This window comes from Chlamydomonas reinhardtii, chromosome 5 (assembly GCF_000002595.2).
Source record: "Chlamydomonas reinhardtii strain CC-503 cw92 mt+ chromosome 5, whole genome shotgun sequence".
In the NCBI taxonomy this organism is placed as follows: domain Eukaryota; kingdom Viridiplantae; phylum Chlorophyta; class Chlorophyceae; order Chlamydomonadales; family Chlamydomonadaceae; genus Chlamydomonas; species Chlamydomonas reinhardtii.
Genome location: NC_057008.1, coordinates 941,506 through 961,037, shown reverse-complemented (window position 1 = coordinate 961,037; position 19,532 = coordinate 941,506). Strand labels below are relative to the sequence as shown.

Here is a 19,532-nt window from a genome sequence, read left to right as displayed (position 1 = left end):
CCCGTTCGATATCCTTGGTATGGTGTGCGATCCTTAGCATGGTCCTGGCAATCATGTGTCCCAGTACAGTGAGTCAGCCGACGCGCCAGCGCGCCCCCCCCCGGTGATCATGACCGCCAGTCACCAGTCCAGCCGCACCTTGCGGTGTTGTGACAAATTGCATCGGCCAGATTGCGGAGCCGCACGATCGTGCACCCCTCGCGGGCAGCCGCCCGGCAGCTCCCCCCCCCGACATCATCGCATTGAAGGGCTCCTGGTCTGTAGCAGGAACGCCGTAAAAGGACTTGATGAGGAGCTGGGGCTACCCTTAGGATAGACTCACGCGCCGTTGGGCCTTCCTCCCACATGGTCTCTCCCCAGTCTCCGCCTGCTGGCCTTTCCAGTCTGCATCACTGCAGTGCATGCACCACATGCAGCTGCACAAACATTCCAACACGCACATTCCCTATGGTGTTGTTTTGTATTACACACACACACACACACACACACACACACACACACACACACACACACACACACACACACACACACACACACACACACACACACACACACACACACACACACACACACACGCACGGACATGCTCTGTGCACTACCGGTACTGCCTCATGCTACGCGCATCTCAATAACTTAGCAGCACGACCACCCCGCCCCCACATCCCCAAACACCGACGCTACCACGCCGCGGCGCCACCAACCCCAACCATCACAGCACCCCACTCCCAACCACCCATCACCACCCATCACCAGCCGCCGCCGCCGCCGCCACCACGCGAGCGCCTGCCCCGCGACTTCCTCCGCCCGCCTCCACCTCCTCCGCCGTCCTCATCATCCTCATCCTCATCTTCGCCTCCTCCTCCTCCTCCGCCCCGCCCCACCTCAAAGTCACTGTCATCTCCGCCGCCGCCTCCGCCCTCCCCGTCGCTGTCCTCCTTACGGTAGCGCTTGGCGCGGCCGGGCCGCAGCGAACGCGCGCCGCGGCCGCTGCGGCCGCCGCCGTCTCCCAGCAGCCCCGCCGCCGCCGCCTCCGTGAGCCAGGCGGCGGCGCACTGCTCCCCCAGCTTGAAGACGCGCGAGGACTTGTTGTTATAGGTTCTGCAGTTGGCCCAGATCTGCTCCACGTCTGCTTGGAGGGCGGCAAAGTCCTGTGGGGTAGCGAAAGGAGGAGGGGTCGCAATGTTACACTCATCATCTTTGTTTGGTAAAGACGTAAAGAGACGTTGCAGCCAGACACAGGGGAGGAGCGGGAGGGAAAGGAGGCGGGGGAGGGAAAGGAGGCGGGGGAGGCGGCGGTGGGGTGAGGACAGGGGCAGCAGCTGCGGGCGCGCAGGCAGCCGCATGACGGGTTGCCGCCCTGCCGGCATTGCGACGCGGCCGGTGCTGCTGCTGCTGCTGTGTTTGTGTTTGTGTGTGTTAAAAAACGAAACGAAAGCCCGCCCAGACGACGCCGGAGTTACTTACGGATACCTACCAATTTACCAAGCGTCGCGTGGTTGCCGTCACCCAGGTAGTCATACTTACCCGCGATAAGCCTGTAACCCCACGGGCGACCATTCGGCCTGACCCCGCGATGCACCTGTATGCGTCCATGCTCCGCACCCTGGGCGCGCTAAACAACGTTTACCCAGCACGCCTAATTCCCGTATTCCCGCCCGCTGGTCGTAGTCGAGCTCACCTATAAGCATGGGAATGGAAAGGCATTGGGCGGCAGCACAGAAGTGTCACGGACATGTGAAATGGCAGCGGTGGAAGAGGGCGGCGTGCAGCAAGCAAGCTATCTAATGTCCTAACACGCATCCCAAAGCCCACCCACTAACTATGCCCGTGAAAGGGAACGAGTCTGGGGCCGCGCGGCTGCAAATAGCGCCCGACTGCATGGGGCGCATGGCGGGCGGCGGTTGCAGAGACGCTGGGTCGGGCTGACTCGGCTGGCAGAAAAGGGTGTGTGTGTGTGTGTGTGTGTGTGTGTGTGTGTGTGTGTGTGTGTGTGTGTGTGTGTGTGTGTGTGTGTGTGTGCGTGCGTGCTCACCGGGTAGGCGCCGCGGCGCAGGTTGTCCAGCACGGTGCCCAGGTCCATGGGGCGAGTGATGACGTCCAGGTAGCCGGGCGCCTGGAGGGGGGGAGGCACGGGGGGGAGGCGGCTACATTCATGACTATTTAAGGAAGTGATAGACGGTGTTAGACCGGCATTGTGACGCTGCTGTGTGCTGTACACCTATGGCACTGCAAACACGCCATGTTGTGCGAGCCACCGAGCCCGGGCTTTTATCGCCGGCGCCGCTCGCCCTGCTGCTCCACGGCGCCTCGGCCCCCATGACATAAGTATTATCGCTTGCAACTAACGCCTCTGCCTGTGCTTCGCTAGTTTGGCTTGGTTTGGTCTAGGTTGGGCTGGTATTTACATTCCCCCTCCCCATGGCCGCCGCCTAGCCACCCCCCCATCCCACCCCCACGCCCTCACATCCGCACCCTCAAACCCATGCACCCCCTCACACCCCTCACCCATGCATTCCCTCACCCTCACACCCACGCAGTCCCTCACACCCATACACACCCCTTACACCCATACACACCCCATCACCCCTGCACACCCCTCACACCCATTACACCCATGCACACCCCTCACACCCGTGCACCACCCTCACCGTGGACGGGTCCACGGGCTCGTTAAAGATCACGGCCACCCGGTTCGCCATGAGTCGAGTGAGCGCCTGCTCGCACTGCCGCCGCCAGTCGCCACCGCCGCCTCCGTGACCTCCGTGACCGCCGCCGCCTCGGGCACCCCCGTGGTGTTGTTGCTGCTGGTGTTGGTGGTGGTGTTGCTGGTGGTACGGGCCAGGCGCGGCGGCGGCGGCGCCGCCACCTGCCGCCTGCATCTGCTGCCGTTGGCGCTGCTGCATCAGCGCCTGCTGCGCTGCCATCTGAGCCTGCAGCTGCTGCTGCTGCTGCAGCCGCTGCTGGTTCTGTTGCTGCGACTGCGCCTGCATCTGCTGCTGCTGCATGAGCGCTTGTTGCTGCTGCTGTGCCTGCATCTGCATCTGCTGTTGCTGCTGCTGTTGCAGCCGCTGCTGCTGCTGTGCCTGCATCTGCATCTGCTGTTGCTGCTGCATCTGCACCTGCAGCGCCTGCTGCGCCTGCGCCTGCTGCTGCATCTGCTGCTGCTGCAGCAGTTGCATCTGCTGCGCCTGCCCCACCCCCACCCCCACCCCCACCCCCGCACCCTGCCCCTGCCTCTGGAGCTGCTCCTCTCGCGCAGCCGCCATTTTCGCAAAGCCCGCTGTTGCCGCCGGCAGCCCCTGCGTCACCGCCACCTTCTGCCAGGCACGATTGAACACGGAGCGCACGTGCTCGCAGTCGCCAATAATGGGGCTGCCCGGTTCGTTGAAACGGCGGCAGTTGGACCAGACCAGACGCACGTCATCCAGCATGTGCAGTGGTCCGGTGGTGGTGCTGTAGTAGCCGGAGGTCAGGCGGCGCAGAATGGTGCCCAGGTCCATGGGCATCTCGATGATCTGAGGGGGAGGAAGGGCAGGGGGGTAGGGCTGGTTTGTATAATATGTGTGTGTGGGCGTGCATGTGTGTGTATAATGTGTGTGTATGTGTGTGTGTGTGTGTGAGTTGTAAAGAGCACAAGGAAAACGTTACGCAAAGACAGTGTATGCGATGCAGCAACGCAACGGTGTATGTGTGTGTGTGTGTGTGTGTGTGTGTGTGTGTGTGTGTGTGTGTGTGTGTATAGAAGCGTGCGTTATAATAATTTCATACGACAGGAGAGCCAACCCCGTCGTCTGCAGCTATTCCGGTACCGGCCAGGTCCGTGTGTGTGTGTGTGTGTGTGTGTGTGTGTGTGTGTGTGTGTGTGTGTGTGTGTGTGTGTGTGTGTATTCCGCCCTCCCCTACCTCCTCGTATCCGGGAATCTTGACAGGCCGCAGGAAGGGCGCCGCCCGCGGCTCCGCCATTGTCACCCGCATCGCCTCCAGGCCCAGGTGCTCCCAAGACCCGGGCGCGTAGCCGGCGTCGGGGAGCGGGATGTCGGGGGGAGAGTCCGGCAGGGGCGGCGGAGGCAGCTGCTGCTGAGGGTGCTGGGGGTGCTGCTGCAGCTGTGGGTACTGCAGGTGCTGTGGCGGCTGCTGTTGCATGTGTTGTTGCTGGTGCATGTGTTGTTGCTGTTGCTGCTGCTGCTGGATGAAGGGGGGCTGCTGCAGCTGCTGCTGCATGTGAGGAGGAGGCGGCTGGGTCGCCGGCGCGCGCTGCTGCTGCATGTGTTGCTGCTGCATCTGCATCTGCTGCTGCGGCGGCGACGCCTGGCGGGCCGCCGCCTCAGCCGCCGTGAGCGGCAGTCCGGCGGCGCGCCAAGCCGACTGCAGTGGGTTGGCGGTTAGGTTGGCAGTTGGCGGTTAGGTTGGCGGTTGGGGTTGGCGGGTGGGACACAGCCCGAGAAAAACACAGCATATGAAGGCAGTCAGAAGATCGAACCCGCATAGGGCACACCATTACAGCGCTCTTCCCCCTCCCCCTATTGGGCTTGGGTCATAAATCCCCCCGCCGTTCCTCTGGACGTCGGCACTTCCATGTTTACTACAACCCGTTCGCATGAATGGCTACCCCTCCCCCTCCTTCCCCTCCCTCCTCGCTCTATTGCATTGGGTTTGGTTTAATTTGGGCTGGTATCTACAAAACCCCCCCTTCCCCGTCTCCTCCCGCTCCCACCTCCACCTCCTCCCACACCCCCCCGCAACCCCACCTTGAAGCTGGCCCACATGACCTCCGCCTGTGCCACAATGCCGCTGCCCGGCTCGTTGTAGGCGGCGCAGTTGGCGGCCACCAGCCCCACGTCGCCCGCCACGTCGGCGGGTCGGGCGTAGGCGCCGCGCCGCAGCCCCGCCAGCACACTACCCAGGTCCATGGGGCGAGGCACGACCTGCAGGTAGCCGGGCGCCTGGGGGGGGAAGGGGGAGGCGAGGGAGGGGAAAGGGGGGAGCGGGAGAAGGGAGGGAAGGTGGGAGAGAGCATGGGAGGGTAGGTGGGAGGGGAGGGGGAGGGGTTGCAGTCATGGTTAATTGAGAGGTCTAGGCGGCACAGTGGCGAAGGGGGAAAGGGACGGTTGCCGCCACCACCGCACCACGGTGGCACGCTTGTGGCGGGGTAGCCACCACCACACCACCAAACCCCACCCTCGTGCAACAGCCACCAAACACCAACACACACTGACACATGCCCACACATACACACGCCCGCCCCCCCCCCGCGCTCTCCTGCTCGCTCTTTGGCGTTGGGTTCGGTTTAGTTTGGGCAGGTATCTCCCCCCCCACACCCCCACACCTGCGACACGTCCACGGGCGTCATGAAGTCGCGTGAGCACGGCTCCAGCATCAGACTGCGCAGCACCGTCAGAGCCGCCGGGCGCCACGTGGCAGGGTCGGGGTCGGGCAGCGCCGCCGCCGCCGGGGCGGCAGCAGCAGCAGCAGTAGCAGTAGCAGCAGCGGGACCGCCGCGCTGCTGCTGTAGTTGTTGCTGCTGTTGCTGTTGATGTTGTTGCTGCTGTGCCTGCATCTGCATTTGCATGTGCTGCTGCATCTGCAGTTGGTGCTGCTGCTGCTGCTGCTGTTGCTGCTGCATCACCCGCATCTGTTGCTGTAGCAGCATCTGCTGCTGCTGCTGCTGCTGCTCCGCCGCCGCCTTGCGCGCTGCAGCCGCCGCGGCGGCCGCGCCGCCGCCGCCCGCCTTCTTCCTCGAGCCGCCGCCGCCGCCGCCGCCCGCCGCCGCCTCTGCATCAAAGTCTGAATCCTGCTCCTCATCGCCCTCCTCCTCCTCGTCCTCCTCCTCACCATCCTCATCAAAGTCCTCATCACGGACCCGACCGCGGCTGCCGCGCCCGCCGCGGCCCCGGCCCCGACCCCGCCCCCTCCACCAGGCTCCCGCCCCACGCCAGATTCGCTCCGCACCCGCCATATCTGTCAAGCCCTGACGCAGCCGGTACAAGAAGGCGTGTGCGGTGCGCCGCTCCGGAAGCGGCTCCGGAGACACGCCCGGCGGCAGCGGCGGCCCCGGCGGCGGCGCGGACGCCGCGCGGCCGTACAAGTCCGGCGGCGGTGGCGTGCCCGCGGCGGCGGCGGCGGCGGCGCTGGCACAGAACGGGCACGACCACTCCGGCTCGCCGTCGGCGGCGCCGCCACCCTCCGCTCCCTCCGCGGCGGCGGCGGGCGCCGCCGCCGTGAGCGCGGCGGCGGCTCCGGATCCGCCGTACGCGCCGTACTGCGGCGCGGCGGCGCAGGCGGGGTGGAACCAACCGTCACACGTGTCACACGCCACCAGGTCCTCCTGCCCCGGCACCCACGGCCGCCGACACACGCACAGCCCCTCGCCGCCGTCCAGGCCACCGCCCAGCAGCGGGAAGAGCCGCCGACGGCCGCCGGGGCCGTCACCATCCTCGTCATCACCGCCGCCGCCGCGGCCCGCGCCGCCGCGGCCGCCGCCGCCACGGCCGCCGCGGCCGCCCCAGCGGCCGCGCCCGCGGCCCCGGCCCCGCCCGCGGCCGCCGCGGCCTAGGAAAGCGCCGTCGCCATCGTCTCCGTCGTGCTGCGCCATCATCGCCATCATATCCTCATAGTCACCGCCGCCGCCGCCGCCGCCGGGTCCCGCGCCCATGCCCATGCCTGCGGCGTTGTTGGACCACTCCTCTCCGCCGTTGGGGTGCAGGCCGGCCGTCACCGCCGCCGCGTCCGCCAGCGCCTGTGCCGTGTCGTGCCAGTGTGTGTGTGTGTGTGTGTGTGTGTGTGTGTGTGTGTGTGTGTGTTAAAGAGCACAAGGAAAAGTGTGTGTGTGAGATGTATGGTTGCGATGTAGGGTAACAGGTGCTGTGGTGGTGGTGGTGTGTGGTGTGTGCTGCGGGCTTATCGCCGCGCCCAGTCCCAGGCAAGCGCGGGAGCGAAACCACCCTCCACACGACTCCCCCCCTTTCCAGTGCATCCTGTACAGCTTTTCCAAACCATCTATGCAACATCCCCCCCCCCCCACACACACACACACAAACACACACCTCCTCTCCCCCCACACCCCCCACCTGCTCCAGCAGCTGTTGCGGGCTGAGCACCACTGCCGCCGGTGCGCCGCGCGGCCCCCGCCGTGCAGTGTACTTGTCCGCCGCCGCCTGGCGCCGACGCATGGCCGCCTCGGTGCAGGGCCTGTGGCGGTGGCAGGGGTGGCGGCAGGGGTGGCGGCAGGGGGTGGCGGCAGTGGTGGCGGCAATATGAAAATGGTCTGGAAGGGAGCTCGACGAAGGAGCTCGTTCAGAAAAGCACAAGCGAGCCCAGCGTGTCAAGACTCGCTCAAGACCGCCTCCCTTCTCACGACCACGCAAAGATGAATGTAAGCGCCAGCCATCCCAAGCGCTCCTTCCCGCATTCTACTAGCCCACTGCCCCCTGGCCCCACACGACCCAGCCGCAAAAACACACACAGGGGAGACCGACGTGTGAAGCCTTACGGTAACACTAGTTTGGGCTGGTATGTACAAAACCCCCAGCCAAGCACCTCACCAACCACTCGGTGTGGTTTAGTTTGGGCTGGCATCGACAACTGCCCCCCACCCACAACCACATACACACACTCACTCGCACAGCCACTTGGCTCGGCTGGCCGCGGGCCCCTCCGCCTCCCTCGGCGTGAGGCCCAGACACGCGGCGTGGCAGCCCGCCAGGCAGGACGCAGAGGCAGAGGCGCAGCTCACCCAGCCAGCCGCCGCCAGGCCCGGACACGTCGCAAACGTCTCCGCCAACGTCAACCCACACACCAGGCACGCGTCAGGGGCGCCGCCGCCGGAGGCGGCGGCGGCTGCGCCGCCGGCGCTACCGCCTGCGGCGGCGGCGGCGGGCCCCGGCGAGTGCCGTACGATTGCGCAGCTGCCTCCGGCGGCGCCGCTGGCTCCTGCGCCCCGCTCGGCGGCCTCTGTGCGGGCGCGCTCCTCAAAGGCCTTGACCAGCCACAGCGGCACGGCCTCGGCGGGGACCCAACGAGACACGCCTGAGGGAGGGAGGCAGGCAGGGAGGGTTGTTCATACCAGCCCAAACTAAACGAAAGCAAGCCAAACTAGCGGAGCACAGGCAGAGGCGACAGTTGCAGGCAAGGGGAAGAGGGGAAGGGGTGTTGGTGACGGTGGTGACAGCACAAAGAGAGGCTAAGGCAGACATTTAAGGTGATACCGCAATTACCGGTGCCATTCATCAGGCCGCCAAACGCCATGCGCAAGCAACCCATTCCGTCGGACCATGATGGGACGCAACAGCAACACGGCGCCTCACCCACCTGCGCTGGCTGTGAGGGTCTTGAAGCCGGGCAGGCCGCCGGGCCCGCCCGCCGCAGCCGCCGCCGCCGCGCCGCGACTGCCGGCCGCCGGGCCGACGCCGCCTCCTCCGGCCTGCGTGTGTCCCTCCTCGGGCACAAGCAGGTACTCCACACTGCGTTGTTGTGTGTATGTGTGTGTGCGCGCGCGCGTGTGAGTGTATGTGTGTGTGTGTGTGTGTGTGTGTGCGGGTGGGTGGAGGGCGGTGCAGGGCTGTGCGAGGGTGAGGCGGTAAGCATGGTCAATACTCAGAACATGGAGCAGGGCGGGTTGCTGTGCGTGGCGTGTATGGGCACAGGCCGCACAGCACAAGCCAGGGTGGAAGCAAGAGCCCGTGGCAAGAGCCCGAGAACTTTCATAAATTCATAACGCAATACGCACCAACCCCGATCCCTCCGCCCTCCGCCCTCCGCCACACTAACCAGCCACCAACCCAACAAAACCGGACAGACGAGCAAACGAACATGCAAACATACAAACACGCAAACATGCAAACAAGCCAACATATCACGCCAACTCACATGCGCTCCGACCCAAGCAGCCTCTTGGCCACTGCATTGAAGTGCGTGTAGGCCGCATACTCGGGAGGCGGCGGCGGGGGCGGGTTGGCGGCGGCGCCCGCCGCGCCGCCCGCCGCCGCCGCGCCGCCGGTTGGCGAGATGGCGGCGGCGGCGGCGGCGTCCGCGGGCTCTCCGCCGGGCCCGGTGCCGGGGCGGCGGATGCGGTCCCACGCCAGAGCATCCTCCAGCATGCGGGCCTGCGGGTGTGCAAACAGGCGTGGGAATGGGGCGAGGTGGTTGCGGGCCTGTTCGTTTGTGCGGGGCTGTGTGTTTGCGTGCCTGTGTGTTTCTTAGAGCACCAGGCAGAGTATTCATACGGTACTGCTACACACGCAGACGCTGGGCAGTGTGGCGGTGTGGCGAACGCGGCGGGTGTTGTTCTGTACAAAGCCATCGTAAGTGCCCCCCCCCGAACGAGACTGAAGGTTCCTGCTGGCGCGCTCGTCTTGCGCTTCCGTGACTGTGTGCGCTTTCTGATGATGATGGGAACTTTTCATTGGGCCCGGGCACATAGCCTCCCCGCCCCCCACCCCCTCCTCCCCCTCCCCCTTGGACATCGGTAACAACGACTACTGTGTACCTTTGTACCTAGCTACGACTTCACTTCGTCAACTTAATGCATGTAACCTCCTCCCCCTCCACCCCCTCCCCCCCAACCACCACCTCCTCCTCCTCCCCTCCCCCCCCCCCACCTCCTCCTCCTCACCTGCACCGCCAGCTGCGCCACGCTGGTTGCGGCCTCTGTGGCTGCCAGCCAGGACAGCCGCCGCGATAGCGTGTGGCGCAGGTTGGTGTGGTAGATGACGCCCTGCAGCAGGGGGGGGGGAGGGGGGAAGGTGGGCGAGAGGGAGGGAGGAGCGGGGGCAGGAGGGGAAGAGGAGGAGCATGCGTGAGGAGGGTGGGTGCAGAGGTAAGGAGAACAGGCACATGGCAACTGCAGAGCGGATGGAGTGAGCCGCATGTGTCCCCCAAACTTGAGATTTGGCAGGCAGCACCTCCAGCGACCCCCGCCCATCTCACCACCCGCCTTTCCCACCCCCGCCCCACCCCCCGACCCCACACGGATTGGTTCAACGTTCAACCCCCCCCCCGACCCGCCTCCCACACGCACCTGCGGCACCGGCACCGCGCCGCCCTTGCGCGCCAGCCACCTCGCCTGCGCCCTCGGCAGCCGCCCCGCCGCAGCGTCCGTGCGCGCCGGCGGCGGCCGCCACCACACCCAGCCGCTGCGCGCGGCGCGCAGTGCGGCGCGGCGCTCCGGCCCCGCCAGCGGCTCGCCGTCGGGGCCGGTGGCGGCGCCCAGCAGGTCCACGGCGTCCACCTCGCCGTGTGAGGCCAGCAGCTCACGCCACCTGCGGAGGCGCGAGGTGGGGGAGGCGGGGTTTGCAAAGACGGGGGTTTGCAAAGATGGTTAGGATAGCGGGGGGGGGGCATTCATAGGGGGGGGAGGGGTAGCCATCCATGGGATGGTGTGTATCAAATGGGGGGGGAGGGGGCGAAGTAGGGATGCGCGGGGAATTGATCACCCACGCTTACTCCCCTTGCGCATTCCTAACACGCGCACAGAGGCACACGCACAGAGGCGACGCACACACCCAAACCCACGCACCATTTGTCCAACACAATGCCCTCCGCCGCCAGGAGCGCCGCACCGGACTCCACTCCCGCGCCGTGTGCCGCGGCGGCGGCGGCGGCGGCGGACCCGTGAGCCGACTGACTGCCGCCGCCGCCGCCGCCGCCCTCACCGCCGCCGCCGCCCTCAGCCTTGCCCTTGGTTCCACTGCCGCCTGCGTTGGAACCATGGCAAAGACATACAGTATAACAGGAGCACAAAAAATGCAATCTCGGCATATAAAGAATCGCATCATCTGTCAGCATCTCTGCATGTGGTGGCTTTGACAGTTCAGAGCGTCCCGCCCGCGCCCCAGACTCACCCTTCTTGTCTTTGGCAGCGCTAGCGCTGCGGCGGCTGCGGCCGCCGCCGCCCCTCTGCGACCCGCCCGCCTCCGCCCCGGCGGCGCCGACTGGGGAGCTGCCCGCGGCGGCCGCAGAGCCGTCGGCGTCCGCGCCAGGGGTGGCGCCGCCGCCGCCGCCTCCACCTGCGGCGGCGCCCGGGGTGGGGCCAGGCGTGCCGTGCCCCTCCTCCCCCTCGCCCTCGGGCTGTGTGGCGCCCTGTCCCGCCTCGTCCTCCTCCTCGTGGTCTGCAGGCCGCACACCATCACATTGCACAAGTCACATATAACACGCAAAAGGAAACAACACCGAAAGCACACGCACCAAATAACATGTCGCGCACAACATCAACGCTACCCCACTCCCTGGCCTTCTACGCAGTATCGTACGTTTCCTACCTCCCACCGCCAAGCACACACGCGGTACAAACACAAACACAAACACAAACACGCCCGCACGCACCCGCCGCCTCGCTGTCGCCGCCCTCCTGCGCCTCCTTGGGTGTCTTGGTGGCCTTGGCGGCGGCGGCCTGACTAGCACGCAGGTTGTTCCAGGCCTGTGGGAGGCGGTGGCACAGATGTGGCGGCGGCATGCATCAGCATCCATCCGCTCCGCCACGCCCTCCTTGTCGAGGATAAAGTGCCATCAGCACGCCGCCAACGACGAAGGGGAACGTCGCTGACCCGACGGGTTGATCCCCTTCGTCATTATCATCCACTTACACTCCTGCCCCCATCCTATGAACCACCCAACCAACCTCCCCCTTCAGCACTTTTGCATTTGGTTCGGCTTAGTTTGTGCTGGTATCTACCGATCTCCCAAACCCCCTCTTCCTCCCCCCTGTGTGCCCCCACCTGCAGGTGCGCCGGCATGGCCTTCTTGGCCCTGCCCTTCTTGCTGGTGGGCATGAGGCTGGTGATGCGGCGGCGGCGGTAGCTGTCCGCCTCGCGCCGCCGCTCCGCCGCCACGCGCTCCAGCAGCGCCAGCTCGGCCGGGTCGCGGCGGTAGGGGTCCCACGACACAGGCAGCACGGGGAGGGACCTGCAGAGGTGGTGGGGTTGTAGATACCAGCCCAAAGTAAACCAAACCCAATGCAATAGAGCGAGGAGGAGAGCGTGGACGATGCTTGACAACGGAGTGGGGGTTGGGGTGGAAGCTGCTCATGGGGAGTGGTTAACGGACTGGTTGACGGAGTGGTCACAAGTATGGAGTGCCGACGTCCAACAGTGGGCAAACGCTCTGCTCTCAGTAACGCGTGGCGGCCCATAAGCAACGACCGCACCGCTCCCTGGCAGGCGCCCTTGCCCTGCCTCAGCAGCGCCCCGCCCGCCCACCCGGCTACCTTCCAGCCCCACCGAAGCCCTCTCTGTCCAGACCTCCCTCGCAAATATCCCGACTTCAATTAGGTGGGAGTCGGTGCACGCACAAGCGCTCACTCAAAACGCAGACCCCGCAGAACCGCAGACACGCGCAATCAGGGACACCAACGGACGCTGCGCCCTCCAGCACCCGCCCACGCCCCCTCCGGCCCCACCCAGCCCCCTCTTCCCCACCACAGCCCCCCCCCCCTCTCACGCACATGGGCAGCGCCGCCTCAATCTCCAGCAGCCGCGGCGCCAGCTGCGCCGGCCCCTCCGCCTCCCGCACCGCGCGCACCCAGGCGCGACGGAAGTCGGCGCCACGACCGCCGCCCAGCGCCCAGCCGCCGCCCAACAGCCCCCACAGCTCCTTCTCCATCACCAGCAGGAAGTGCTGGCGGAGCGAGGATGGGAGAAGAAAAAAGGGGGCGACATTCCATGATCACAGTAGGTAAGAAAATGGTAGACGGTAGGGGGCTGCAAAGATGGTACAGTTAAGTGTTGCGAGGTAGACAGCAGGCGTATGGGCAGGAATCAAGGGATAAGTACCGTAGCGCAGTTTTGTATTCAGTATCTTTGCCTCCATCCTTGTCCACCCATGTTTCTCGTTGGAAGTGATGCAAACAATGCGATACCACACACCCAGCCCCCCTCCCCATGTAAAACCACAACCCTAAGGCCCGCCCCGCCCACCCGCGCACCTGCATGATGCCCATCCTCCCCTCTGCCACCAGCTCCATCACCGCACCGCTGGCCTCGTCGCGCGCCAGCGGCAGCAGGCACGGCCGCCGGGTGCCGCCGCCCGCCGCCGCCGCGCAGTGCCGGCAGCGCCCGCAGCGCAGCAGAGAGCGGCCGCGGCCCTGTGTGTGTTAAGGAGCACAATAAGGAAAAAGAATAAGCGTAGGACAGTGTATGCTCAGCGCACTTGGTAGCGGACGGGTTTGTTCTGTGGAGATGGTGCTTACCAAGTCAGGGCTTGTCCACGAAGATTGTGTGTGGAGTTGACAGCACCCCGCATGGTCGCTTGCCCCCCCCACGACCCTATACACACACCTGCACAAGCGGCCAGTTGAAGTTGGGCAGCGGCAGCGGCACAGCCAGCAGCGAGGCCGGGGTGGCGCCGGCGCGCTTGGACTTCTTGTACTCCAGGTCATGCGTGGCCTGTGTGCAGAGGTGAGGTCGGAGGTTGAAGGGGGTTAAAGGAATCAGGCAAAGCTAGGTGATTATCATGGAATTGCAAATACTAACCAGTCCCCATTAGTCCATGACCCCCACCCGTTTCTTATGGGGAACGGTGTACCAATCTTTGCACCCCTCCTCCATCCCCACCCGCCGGCCCCCCACACCTTCATGGCCGCCACAAAGGCCGTCCAGGCGGAGCGGTACTTGTTCACATAGGCGTCAGGGTCGGCGGCCGCCGCCACCGCCACCAAAATCGCCTTGCTGGATCCAGGTCCCGATCCAGATCCAGATCCGGCCTTGGCCTTGGCTCCAGCCTCGGCGCCCGCCCCCGCCTCCGCCTCCCCCGCCGCCTTTGCCTCCTCCTCCTCCCCCGCCGCCGCCGCCTCCTTCTCCGGCTCGGGCGCGGGCAGCGGCGGCGGCGGCCCGAACGCCCCCGCGCGCGGCCCCGCCTCCAGCTCCTCCAACGAGCTGCGCTCGGGTCGGTCCTCGGGCCAGCGCCGCGGCCTCACCAGCTCCCGCACCGCCTGCTCCGCCTGCCGCCCCAGCGCCACCCCCAACCCCACCAACGCGCCGTCCTCCACCAGGGGCCGCATGCCTGGTAGCAGGTGCGGCGGCGCGCGGCGGGGGCGGCAGCCGGGCGTGGCGGCGGCGGCGAAGGCGGCGCCGTAGGCCACCCACACCGGCCAGCCGCAGTCGGGCGCCAGGCCGGCTAGCGGCACACGCAGTCCCGCGGCCTCGCCTTTTTGGTTGGGACAGAGAGGGTAGGCATTCATGTGGAGAACGGCGTGATTGAGTCTCCTAAGTATGAAGTAGTAAGTATGAAGGAAGAGGGAGGGGGATTAGATGGGGGTGGCCGTAATGTGTGTCGTCCACTGGACCGCCTGCTCAAACCTCCGCCCAAGCCAGGGTCCCTCCCCCACACGCACTTCAGGAATGGGTCAAGGGCGGGTGCAGGGTGCAGAACCATACGGCCTTCGCAGCCTCTGCCGTGGAAGTCTTTAATAGCTGCTAGTCCGCAACTGCAACTGCGACTGCCTCCATCCCCCGCCAAAGCCAGCTGCTCTCCCCTCTGCCCTGCCCTGCCCTGCCCTGCCCTGCCCTGCCCTGCCCTGCCCTGCCCTGCCCTGCCCTGCCCTGCCCTGCCGTGCCCTGCCCTGCCCTGCCCTGCCCCTTCCCCTGCCCCCTCCCCTTCTCCCGGGTCGCTCACCCCTGCCTCCCACTGCGCACTCGGGGCAGCGCCACTCGCCCTCGGGCACAGAGCGGGTGGTCTCGCCGATGCAGCGCATGTGATATGCGGCGGGGCAGCGGTCGCAGCACAGCAGGTTGCCGCCCTGGCCGCACAGCACGCAGTTCTCGGTGTTGCCGTCGTCAGCCTGGCCCGCCTGCGGTGGTGTTGGTGTTGGTGTTGGTGTTGGTGGTGGTGGTGGTGGGAGAACGGGTGGGAGGTGGTTGTGGTGGGAGGGGCTGGTTGGTTGGTCATTGGTGGGCACCCCCAGGTGACGTCGCCGTGCCAATCCAACACTGTGTCGCGGGTGGCGGCCAGGGGCCGGGCAGCGATCCAGACCAACACGCGGCCGCGCCCCCGACCCCTGAGCCTCCCCTTGCCCACACCCGCCCACTCCACTCCACCCCACCCCACCCCACTCCACATCCGCACCCCACCCCACATCCGCACCCCACCCCATTCCACCCCATCCCCACATCCGCACCCCACACACACCCCACACGCACCTGGATGCGCGCCGCCCGCGCCGCCAGCTCCTCCTTGTCGAACTGCGGCCAGGCGCCGCCCGCGCCGCCGGCGCCCGCGTGCATCTGACCCGCCGCCTCGCGCTTGTTGATCTCATTACGCAAGGCCGGCAGGTCGAGTAGGTCGTCGCAAAGGCGCGCGAGCACGGCGGCGGCGGCGGCGGGCGGCAGCGTGTGGAACTCGGGCCTCGCCACCGGGGCGCCGATGTCGGGGTGCGGGTGGTGGGCGTGGGCGTGGGTGGAGGGGGTGGTGGAGGGGGTGGTGGGGGTGGGGGCGGCGCCGCGGCGGGCACGCAGCTGTGCGGCCAGCCAGCGCGGCAGCTGTGGTGGGGGCGGTGAGAGGGAGGGAAAGGGCGGTTGTCACGGGAGCAAGAGGAGGAAGGAAAGTGGAAAGGGATGGAACGGGAGGAAGGGAAGGAACGGGAGGAAGGGCAGGAAGGGGTAGGAACGGGGTCAACGGCCAATGCTGTAATCGGCCAGTCGTCGCCGCCTTTGCGTCATATCCCGCAAACACCAGCGCCCTCACCGCCCCACCCCGCCCCACCCCGCGCCAATCCAAGCATCATCACCATCACTACCACCCCCACTCCCACCCCACCCCCATCTCCACAAACACCACCACCACCACAACTGCCGCCGGCACTCACGTAGCTGGGCCCCGCCGGCCGCCGGCCGCCCCGTGCCGCCTCCGCCTCCTCCCATGCCACCGTGTAGTGGTCTGCCCGCTCCAGAGCCCCCTCGCGAGCCGCCAGAGCGCCGGGCTCCAGGCGCGCCGTCGCCGCCGCCACCCGCGCCGCCGCGCGCCGCGCCGCCTCCGCACGGCTATGCGCAGCCGGCCTGTTCAGCTCTGCTTGGGATGCGGCCGCGCCCTGGCTCGCGCCCTGGCTGCCGCCGGCTCCGGCCGCCGCCGCCGCCGCCGCGCCATCCGCGCCGGCGACGCTGGCGGCGCCGCCAGTGCCTGCCGCCGCCTCGCCGCCGTTAGGCCCCAACAGGCTTCGTAGGAACCAGCTGCTTCCGTCCAGCTCTGGAAAGCCCAGCCCCACGCCTAGGTGCTTCAGCTCGCCCGCCGCACCCAGAATGTGCCCGCCGCCGCCGCCGCCGCCACTGACCTTGCGGCTGCGTCGCGAGTCGCGCAGCGGCAGACGAATGAAGTCGCCGTCACCGCCGCCGGCCGCGAAGCTCACGGCCTTGCGCGGGCGCAGGCCCAGCGGCCGCCCCGCCGCCGCCGCCGCCGCCGCGGCCGCCGCCGCCGCGGCGGCGCCTGACGGCGATGTCGCAGGGTCGCGCGGCGGGCGCTTGCCGGGCGGGCGCCCGCGTTTGCGCTTGCCCAAAGTCTGCTCCTCACCGGCCCCGCCGGCGTCGGTCATAGCAGCGTCGCCGCCAGCATCACCGCCGTCGGCTGACTCGCTGTCGCTTGAGCCGCCGGCGACGCCGCCGCCGTCGTCAGCGGCGGCGGCGGCGTCAGCGGTGGCGCCGCCGCCACCGCCCAGGTCCATGGGGCTCGTGCCCTCCACCTTGGGGGCGCCGTCGACGCCGCCAACTGCCGCCGCCGCCGCCGCCGCCGCGCCGTCACCCTGCCCCGCGCCAGCACTGGGCGTGGCGGCGGGCGTGGGCGTGGCTGAGGCCTCCCGCTCGCCGCTGGCGGCGCCCGCCGCGCCGCTGCCGGCGTCGGCATTACGCAGCGGCGGTTGAGCCCTGCGAGACACAGTCGCAATGCGGAGCTTGCATCATCGCAAGTCAGAAACCTGGAGAGGGCCCGAGAACTGACAGGCGCGAGAGGCGAAAGTAACTTTATGCGGCAGCACCACCCCTGGAACGAGCGTCTGACAAGGCCCTCCGCCCGGTCATGGCCTTACAGCTTCCTACGCATCAGCATCAGCGCCGCACTCACCACCACCCCCACCACCCCCACCCCCACCCGCATCACGCACCTGAACTTGATCAGGGTCTTGTCGCCGGACAGCTCCAGCCACTCCCACACGTACTCGGGCCACGTCACCTGTGCAGAGGACAGGGGACAGGGGACAGGGGACAGGTCGGTCGTGGGCACCGTCAAAACAGGCCCTTCCCCAACGCAGCCACATAGCCGCACACACACAGCCACACACATACACAGCCACACACACGCAACCCCCATACGCATTACTGCTTGCAGCTGTGCTGCCTATGCTCCGCTAGTTTGGCTTGGTTTGCTTCCGTTTGAGCGGGTGTTTACAACCCCTCCCGCCACCCCCACCCCCACCCCCACCCACCCACACACACACACACACACACCCACCACACACACACACACACACACACACACACACACACACTCCCCCACCTGGTCCAGGTGTTCCAGCTCCAGCCTCCGCCTCCTCCGCAGGGCGCTGGTCTCGTGGCTGGCCAGGGTGCGCAGCACGCACACAAACAGCTCGTCCAGCAGCTCGCTGGGCCGGCCGCCCAGCAGCGCGGCAGCCAGGTCCTGCGTGTGTGGGGGGTTTAGGAGGGAGGTTACATTCATGAGAGGGTAAGGAAGTCAGGAGGAGGCAGGAAAAGGGTTGCAAGGGGTTGCAAGTTTCGAATTGAAGTGGTAGGGCGTCAGAAGGCGCAAGAATCCCACAGCAGTGCACCGTCCGGTCGTTTGGTTGGTTGCTAGGTGGGTTGGATGCGTGGATTGTATGGTTGGTTGCCGCATGCGAGGGACCAATGGGAAGATGTGGAGCGCTCGAGGGAACGCTGGTGCCAGATGCACATGCCAGCTCGCCATCCATCCCGCAGCACAACAGGGCGTCAGAGCGCCAGGGGGCGCATTTGCTGTTATGGTATTAAAACGGGCCTCAGCTTGGGCCTATTATATTCTACTCACGGTGAGCGAGAAGGGGCTGAGCTTGAGCTGCCAGGAGAAGGAGCGCAGGATGTTGTAGGCGGACAGCAGGTCCGCGAACACGGGGCCCGGCAGCGTCAGCGGCGGCGCGCCGTCGGGCTGCGGCAGCGTCACGTGCGCTTCCGCGTACTGCGGCGCCGCGGCGTCATCGGCGGCGTCGGTGGCAGTGCCGCCCGCAGCAGCACCGGCAGCAGCGTTCGCGGCCAACAGCTTGGGGGCGCGGATGGGGGGCAGCTCGTCGTCGCTGCTGTCACTGGCGTCGCCGTCGTACTCCTCAATGCCGTGCGGCAGCGCGCCGCCCCGGCCGCGGCCGCGGCCGCGGCCCCGGCCGCGCCCCGTGCCGGTGGCGGCACGCTCGTCGCCCGCCCCGGCGCCCCCGCGGCCGCCCCGGCCGCGGCCGCGCCCCCGGCCGCGCCCCCGGCCACGGCCGCGGGCAGGGCCGAAGGTGGCGTCGGCCGCCTCCTCTTGGGCGCTGTCGCTGCTCTCGCTTTCTTCGTCCTCCTCGTCCTCCTCGCCCTCGTCGCCCTCCTCGCCTTCGCCAGACTCCCCCTCGCCAGACTCGGCGCTGTTGTTGTCGTCTTCATCCCCGCTCTCGCTTTCGCTCGCCGGCTCCTCCTCCTCGGGAGTGTCCTTGGCCGACTTGGCCTTGCTGCTCTTGTCTTGCTCCGTGCGGGGCCGTTTGGCGGGATTCGCGCCCTGGTGAGGCCCGTGGCGAATCGATCAGGTGTGAACATGGCGCACAAACATATGGCAATACCAGCACTACGCCCAGCGAATTATTTCTGGGCTCACAGGTCGCGAGGCAAGGTCGTTTCCACTGGCAGCCAGCTTTGAAACCACACTCACCTGCATGTTTAAGGTATTGCTGCTGGCTACCTACGGAAGTCAACTACAGAGCTCCAAGCGCTTTGCGGGCAATACCACGCCAAATCGGTCAACTATTCAGCGATTTTCGCGACCGCGCATGCTCCACAGTGCTTGAGCCGTGGTATTGGTACCTAGAGTCAACTTGGAAACATAATGAAGGCGCGGTGACCAGTCGCTGGAAAATCGGTGCGTGCAGTGCGGTCAACGGCTCGACTAGTTGCTTTCTTCCAAGCACCTATGCACCTATTGCCACCCCAGGACTGCCCGAGCAAGGAGTTGGCCCAGGGGCTGCCTCAGGCATGACAGCGCTGGCCGTACCATGTCAGTGCACGAAGTGACACGGCGTCGTCGGCCCGGCCACGCGCAGCCAAGATGGCCATGCAGGGGGGGGCGCAACCTCTTGAGTAGCTTGGCATGCGAAATGATGGCCTTGGGACCCAAGCTGGCACGACACGGGGACCCGCTCACGCTAGCTTGCATCCCAGCCGTGACATTCGCAGGCGGTAAGTGACCTGTAACGGTGCAGCATGCCCTGACCGGATTCGCCATACTGCATGCATTGCCCAGTGTGTGTCACTGTGGACGCCTGAAGGACGACGTGGGACGGCTGCATGTGTTGGGCAGTCGCACGTACAGGCGCTCTTGATGGCATG

General features: G+C 66.9%; 1 protein-coding gene across 1 annotated transcript; it reads right to left on the bottom strand.

Annotated features, from left to right (window-relative positions):
- Position 1: 1 nt before the first annotated feature.
- Positions 2 to 19,093, bottom strand: CHLRE_05g247000v5 (uncharacterized protein). Its single transcript, XM_043062530.1, has 27 exons — positions 18,859 to 19,093; positions 17,995 to 18,708; positions 17,470 to 17,610; positions 17,078 to 17,145; positions 15,794 to 16,841; positions 15,129 to 15,467; positions 14,605 to 14,779; positions 13,562 to 14,136; positions 13,269 to 13,376; positions 12,917 to 13,075; positions 12,437 to 12,609; positions 11,712 to 11,898; positions 11,320 to 11,413; positions 10,839 to 11,105; positions 10,514 to 10,691; positions 10,016 to 10,256; positions 9,611 to 9,712; positions 8,866 to 9,101; positions 8,308 to 8,459; positions 7,617 to 8,025; positions 7,068 to 7,188; positions 5,327 to 6,736; positions 4,749 to 4,943; positions 3,904 to 4,365; positions 2,649 to 3,515; positions 2,033 to 2,113; positions 2 to 1,148 (listed from the first exon to the last, which is right to left on the bottom strand). The coding sequence occupies exons 1-27, from the start codon at positions 18,862 to 18,864 to the stop codon at positions 747 to 749; spliced, it is 8,910 nt and encodes a 2,969-aa protein (XP_042924619.1). The 5' UTR covers positions 18,865 to 19,093; the 3' UTR covers positions 2 to 746.
- Between the last annotated feature and the right edge of the window lie 439 nt (positions 19,094 to 19,532).